General features: G+C 45.7%; 1 protein-coding gene across 4 annotated transcripts in view; it reads right to left on the bottom strand.

The window, feature by feature from the left end:
- Window positions 1-5,252, bottom strand: part of tcf7l2 (transcription factor 7 like 2) — a 110,988-nt gene extending 105,736 nt beyond the window's left edge. For all 4 annotated transcript variants that reach the window (XM_080851261.1, XM_080851262.1, XM_080851264.1 and 1 more), the window contains exons 1-3: window positions 4,847-5,252; window positions 4,630-4,696; window positions 4,350-4,474 (exon numbers count right to left, since the gene is read on the bottom strand). In XM_080851261.1, coding sequence (XP_080707387.1) covers window positions 4,350-4,474; window positions 4,630-4,696; window positions 4,847-5,035 — 381 coding nt within the window. In that variant the 5' untranslated portion in view covers window positions 5,036-5,252. The remainder of the gene's footprint in view (window positions 1-4,349; window positions 4,475-4,629; window positions 4,697-4,846) is intronic.
- Between the last annotated feature and the right edge of the window lie 2,248 nt (window positions 5,253-7,500).

Here is a 7,500-nt window from a genome sequence, read left to right as displayed (position 1 = left end):
CACACATACACAAACACACTTACATTATACAAGAGGGGGAAAGAGGAGAGGAGGGGAGGAGAGGGGGATAGAGATGAGGAGAAAAGTGAAAAGATGGAGAGGTGAGCAAAGGTGAGGAGAGGAGAGGAGAGGAGAGGAGAGGAGAGGAGAGGAGAGGAGAGGAGGGGAGAGGAGAGGAGAGGAGAGGAGAGGAGAGGAGAGGAGAGGAGAGGAGAGGAGAGGAGAGGAGAGGAGAGGAGAGGAGGAGAGGAGAGGAGAGGAGAGGAGAGGAGAGGAGAGGAGAGGAGAGGAGAGGAGAGGAGAGGAGAGGAGAGGAGAGGAGAGAAGAGGAGAGGAGAGGAGAGGAGAGGAGAGGAGAGGAGAGGAGAGGAGATGAGAGGAGAAGAGAGAGAGGAGAGGAGAGGAGAGGAGAGGAGGAGAGGTGAGGAGAGGAGAGGAGAGGAGAGGAGAGGAGAGGAGAGGAGAGGAGAGGAAAGAAAAGAGGAGAGGAGAAGAGAGGAGAGGAGAGGAGAGGAGAAGAGAAAAGAGGAGAGGAGAGGAGAGGAGAAGAGAAAAGAGGAGAGGAGAGGAGAAAGAGAAAGGAGGAGAGGAGAAGAGAAGAGAGGAGAGGAGAGGAGAGGAGAGGAGAGGAGAGGAGAGGAGAGGAGAAGAGAAAGGAGGAGAGAGGAGAGGAGAGGAGAAGAGAAGAGAAGGAGGAGAGAGAGAGAGGAGAGGAGAGGAGAGGAGAGGAGAGGAGAAGAAGAGGTAAGAGAGGAGAGGAGAGGAGAGGAGAAGAGGAGAGGAGGTAAGAGAGGAGAGGAGAGAAGAGAGGAGAGGAGAGGAGAAGAGAAGAGAAAGGAGGAGAGGAGAGGAGAAGAAGAGGTAAGAGGTAAATGACTCAACAGTAAGGAGCATCTTCATGTTGGACAGAGCGATGGACTCCCAAGGCAGGATCAACACCTATCACACACACACACCTATCACACACACACACACACCTCTATCCATCCATCACACACACACCTCTCTCAATCACACACACCTCTCTCTAACAGACTTACAAGCCCAGCACAGAATGCACATACCCATAAATAACTGCAGCAAAAATTAACTCCTGTTTCCGTCTCAATCAGAATGTGAGAAGTTACACAAAGCAGGCCATCCTGCCCCTTACATATTAATGAGGCACTGCACACACACTACGCATGGATCACACACACACACACCACACACACACTCCGCATGGATCACACACACACACCACACACACACTACGCATGGATCACACACACACACCACACACACACTCCGCATGGATCACACACACACCACACACCACACACACACTCCGCATGGATCACACACACCACACACCACACACACACTACGCATGGATCACACACACACACCACACACACACAGTCCGCATGGATCACACACACACTCCGCATGGATCACACACACCACACACACACTACGCATGGATCACACACACCACACACCACACACACTCCACACACAGACTCCGCATGGATCACACACACGCTTCACACACACACACACACACACACACACACACACACACACACACACACACACACCACACACACCACACACACCACACACACCACACGGACCTCTTCTCCGCCTCAACATGACAAAAGATTCCGACTCTGAGAGATAGGATCAATGATGAAAACATCAAATGACAGAAAGACACGCTTCCTCACTGATTAGCACAAACACTCTCTGCGCGTGTGTGGGTGTGTGTGTGTGTGTGTGTGTGTGTGTGTTATAAGGCTTTATAAGCACTGTGTCCCACACCTCTGGGCTTGCTGTTAGTTAGGGAACAGGACAGCTAATCGATGCTCGCCTGCATTATTAATGTCTGCTTTAAGTAATGCGTTTATGAATACAAGGGCTTTCAACTTCAAAGACCCGCTTTCCTCTCCCACACAGGTAGTCCATCTTACATAGAGCTCTCCACCACAGTGTGTGTGTGTGTGTGTGTGTGTGTGTGTGTGTGCGAGCGTGAGAGAGACAGAGAAATGGACAACCTTTCACAGGACCATCGGTGGAGAGGGACTAGAGTCCAGCATTGGACACATATTACTGTGTGTGTGTGTGTGTGTGTATATAGAGTCCTGCATTGGAAACAGATTACTGTGTGATTTGTCCAAATAAATGTGTTGTGGAGAGGTCCTAATAAACCTGACGCTAAAGCTGTTAGCAGCAGCATCCGTTACTCTATTCCGACACACACACACACACACACACACACATCTGATCCGTTACTCTATTCAGACACATCTGTCTTCCGTACTCTATACACACACACACACACACATCTGTCTTCCGTAAAACACATACTTCTTGCAGAGGACAGAGAGCAATGTGGGTGTGCCTCACACACACACGTACACTTGTGTATGTATGAGTGTATCATCCATTATAGATCATGCACAGAGGTGATCACACACCCTATAGCCGATTCTAAAACACTTTATGTTAAATGCTCATTTGAATTGATTTTAAAATAGCGTGTGTGTGTGTGTGTGCACATGTGTTCTGTGTGCTTTTGGACAAAACTGAAGAGCGTTCGACTAGAGTGGCATTTTCGCATCTACTATTTTTACACACCTGACACACCATCTTTTAAAGCACGTATAGATACCTGAGAAAGGTGTGTGTGTGTGTGTGTGTGTGTGTGTGTGTGTGTGTGTGTGATTTAGTAAGAGCAATAAAAACTTTGATATCTGGGCAGTGTGTGTGCTGGAATGAAAGCTCTAAATGCAAATTGTCTGACAGGATTTCACGCGAGCGACTGACTTAACAAAGACCGCTCTCTTAGAATACACACGCGTACGCAGAATACACACACGTACGCCGTCAACAGTGTCTTCAGCTCAGTACAAAACACACATGGTCAAATATCACTGCGATTCAGCGCATCTTTTTGTTTGATTAAGCCATCACAAATGACTCCCTCACAGACAGTATAAAGTCACAGGCCTGGAATACATCTAACAGATCTCCAATAAAAATATAATATTTTTTTTTAATGTATTTTAATACAGATTGCTGGTATTTTGTTAATACTGATATAATTGCTATTATAAGTCTTGTTTTTGCGATTATTTTAATTTGTTTGTTTTTGTTTTATTCAGCTCTGTACTCTGCACCAGGCAAACTGTGTTCATATTTTAAAATGTAGCCATTTTTTAAATATATCCATCATGATGAATAAATGTCAAGAATAGCACGGGCATAATCGCTAGTCTCTGGTTGAACCTTGTAATTTGAGATGGTAGTCTTGGGCTCGAACCAGTAATTACAATTAACTCCACCGACTGACGGAGACTTCACGCGGAGCCTTCAGCCCGCGGGACCGGCACAGGTAGCGCGTGCGGTGGTGCGCGTGCATAATTATACTCTTACTAATTGCTAGTAACAAGTAGTACATATTTAGAGGGTGTTTCGGGAGAAAAGTGAATGGAATAGATCATGCCTTCCGTAACAAGACAGACCCCGTATGCCTGCGCGAGAAAGCAAGCAAGAAAAAGCAGACATTGATAAAGGGAGTGTGTGTTTTGGTCGAACGCGGTAAATATTTGCGCGTGCCTAAAATGTGATAATTGTACAGGCATGTGGTTGTGGATGACCTATATTTAATTTCGTGTCATCGGAATGGTGCAAAAATGATGGACGTAAATTGTGAAATATGCAAATACGATGAATAAACTGATTTGCATAAGGCTTTAGATTGTAACATCCATAAAATTATAATACAACAGCTTTGTTTGTAGTGTGACGTGCATGTCACCAAACAACAGAGGAAATGTCAATTTCCTCAGCACAAAAAACATCAGTTTGAACTCTAACAAAATCATCCTCTTAAATTAACTCAAGCGATTCAGGAAACAATTATTAATTAATAGAACAATAACAATATTTGTTATTTAGCTGTTACCTTATTTTATTCAGTTAATAAAAAAAAAAATTCTTGTGATCAAATCAGTACGCCCAACTTATAAATAATAAATGACACTTTACAAAATATAAATAAAATAAAAAAACATTTTATCCTAAATCCAATCCGTGCGGTAAACCGTAGCCAGTCTGCGCCCCGCATAAGGAGCGTGTGTTTGAGGCCAGCGGCGCCCCGTAGCCAACTGTACCGGGCAGTAGCCTACTTACACACACGAGATCCGGCTCGGCGACATGACATGCCACTGTACAGTACGCCAAAGTTGCGAAACTTTAGCCTGATATTTCCCCGCTAACATTACCGAGCTGCATTTGCAAACTATGTCCTGCCGCGCGCTACGTGGCGTGTTAATGAGCGGAAAGGGACAGATAAACACACTTACTGTGCGTGCAGTTGGAGAAAGTGATCCGTTCGGGAGGTACGGGCTCGTGAGATCGGGGATCATTATAAACGGATAGCCCGGGTACGGTGGGCTCTTGAACAGCCCTCCATCTTGCCGCTTCGCAGCTAACATGGCGGGGGGAAAAGAAGAAAACTTTTATAAGTGCCTTGAAAAGTTTCTCTCCTTCAGAGATCCCAACAGAAAAGCCCTTCGGCATGTTAACACTGCATTGAGTCAAAGTGTGTGGGACAAGAGCATTAAGAAAAAATCAGAAACTCACCCTCCTCTAAACTTTCTCTTGTTTTGTCTCTGAAAGTTTCAGATCTAGGCGGAGGCCGCCTTTCCGCCTTGAAATGCAACGAAACACAGGGATTGCATTTAAGACACACGAGGAAGAATCGCTACTTTTAACAACGTGCTTTCAAAAGATCATTTAACGTACAACAGTCAAATGAAGTAAACTAATGGCCAATCGATCGCCATTATTTGTCACTTACCTCCGAATCCGACGAGCTGTTTTGATTCGTTTCTGATTCGTTTACAAGAGAAGATTTGACATCTGCTAAATCCCTTTCTGCAGACGAGTTCTCCGATATTTTTTCCTCCTGTTCCCCTTCGTCTTTGAAGGAAATCATTTCATCGTTCGCACCCAAATCGTCCCCGCCACCTCCGTTGAGCTGCGGCATTTTTCCCGAGCAATTTTGGGGGCAAAAACACAAAGTTTTAAACCCTTGATCTTACTGATCCCGGATCCCGGAGTTTAAGTTTAGGGTCTGTGTATTGGCGTTTTCCAAGCACTGGCGGTTAGTAGTACAAACTCAAAAGAAGGGGAATCTTGGCAGAAAAAGGAGCCGGAGATGGAGCCGAGCCGCTCGGATTGAGGAGTTGAAGTTGGTCGGAGTGGTTTTCAGTTCAAAGGCGGCGCTGATTGACAGATAGAGAGGGATGGAAATAGAGAGAGTCTGGATTCGGGATTATTGACAGGGAGAAACACACAAGAAACTAATGAGATTCAAACAGGGAGGGACTTGAAGTGACGTTTTCATAAATAGAGAGGGGCAGGATGAGGGGCAGGAGAGGACTGTGGAGGGGGGGGGGGGGGGTGGAGAGCGAGGAAACGTCGGACGGGAGAGAGTTTGAGACACGGAAGCGGACAGCTTTTGTGAGGAGAGGGACAGTTATGCGAGTCGCCCTGTTTGCTTTTGTGACGGAATAGTAAAATAGGCGGAAGATCTCCGCGAGGTGCCGGTGAAACGTGGATTAAACAACATGGGCGGTCTCGCGCCACGGCGCTATTCCACTTCCTGCTTCTCGCGCAGGAGCCGCGTGCTCAGCCAGCCACGCTCAGCCCAAAGTTTTCCCCGCGTACCATAGAGATACGCATCTTTTATTTCACTTGGCGCCTTAAAATATTAACCGGTCAAAATATTACATTTCTTTCAAATTAGCTTATTTAAATTTTGCAATTGTTCTTCTGCATTTTCTATCATTTGCCTATATCAATATGACGGGGTGATTTTTATATGAGTTTTTAAAATCAGTCTAAAACTAAATTATTCTATAGACCACTGTTGAAAGATATAGCCTATATAGACAAAGCTTTTGTTCCCGTCCCTATGATTTCTTCTGGAGCGCTTGTCGCGAATGTCGCGAGCCGTCTCAGGTGAAATGCGGAGGGGCGGGAGCGAGCGGTGGCGGTGGCGGTGGTGGCGCCGATCGCGCGTGCTGCTGCCGCGGCGCTAGACTAATGAGATCGGGCAGCTTCGAGGACAACCTGTGTTCATAATGAATAAAAGAACAGGCCGTTCGCGTTCTCTTTCTGGTCTTCTCTGTCACCCACACCTCCAATGCACACAGAAAATGCTAAATAAAGTTTTTTTTTATTATTATTATTATTCCTTAGCTCGCTTGTGACTGAGGAACAGACCGAAAGGTATTTTTAATAGCACAAAGTGGGTTTAATTAGGGTACTGGCCGACAGCTGTGTTGGAAGACATTTTAATACCATTATTATTTTTCCCGCAAAAACATAAGAAAATATTTAATATCTGCATGTTTGTTATGCACTCACTGTCATTCAGGTAACAGTGCGTTTGCGTTGTTCGGAATATTGACATCCGTATCCATAGGCCCAGTCCAATAGCTTTTATTATTTTGGCTCATTTTGTTTTAAAGGGTAGATAGCTCCTAGTCAGATATTTTCCAACAATGTGCCCGTGTTTGTTTGGGGGCTAGATTTAAATGGGCGTAATAATCAGGGTCAAAGTTATTTTTAAAAAAGAAGAGAAAAGAAAAGAAAAGAAGAGCACGAGGGGGGTCCGACGGCAGTGGCGTTGAATGGACTGTGCGCGCGATCCCGGTTATTTACAGGCTGCATGCGCTATAAATGTTTCATTGTTTTTCCAAGACGGTGCACGGTGGACGCCGACAATAAGAGCCGTTGTTAGACATCCTTGGCGTGCACACACACACACACACACACACACACACACACACGCACACACAGCCTAATAAATAAATATTCTCTCTAAATGTCTGTTTCTGAATGAAGGAGAGCTCTGTCGGGCTGAAGAGTGTAAACTGAAATACACAGAGTGGGAACAATAGACTATGATGCAGCTGTGCGTGCATGGGTGTTTGTGTGTGTGTGTGTGTGTGTGTGTGTGTGTGCGTGGTGTGTGTGTGTGTGTGTGTGTGTGTTAAATGAATTGCATAAACCTGAGAAGAGAGTTTCACATTCCATCATTTTAAGATAAAAACCTGGAGGACAGGAGAAAAGACGGGATGTCAACATCATAGACGTGACCTCTCTCTTTCTCTCTCTCTCTCACACACACACACACACACACACGCTCTTCTGCTCCCAGCCTGCCTCTGCTCTAGACCCCACGGGGTGCCGAGGGACCCCCTCACACACACACACACCCACCCACCCACCCACACACACACACACACACACACACACACACACACACACACACACACACACACACACACACACACACACACACACACACACACACACAAACACAGATGAATACAGCCACCTGCACACCCCATCAGCATCGGTCCAGCCTACCACGATCACCGGATGCACACCTATTTATGTTTGTATTTTTATGTCTCGTTTGTTTGTCATTTACATGTTTTT

The sequence above is a fragment of the Sprattus sprattus genome (genome assembly GCF_963457725.1).
Source record: "Sprattus sprattus genome assembly, chromosome: 14".
NCBI classification, from domain to species: domain Eukaryota; kingdom Metazoa; phylum Chordata; class Actinopteri; order Clupeiformes; family Clupeidae; genus Sprattus; species Sprattus sprattus.
Note: the sequence above shows the minus strand (reverse complement) of the source record. Positions and strands in the feature narration are given on the sequence as shown.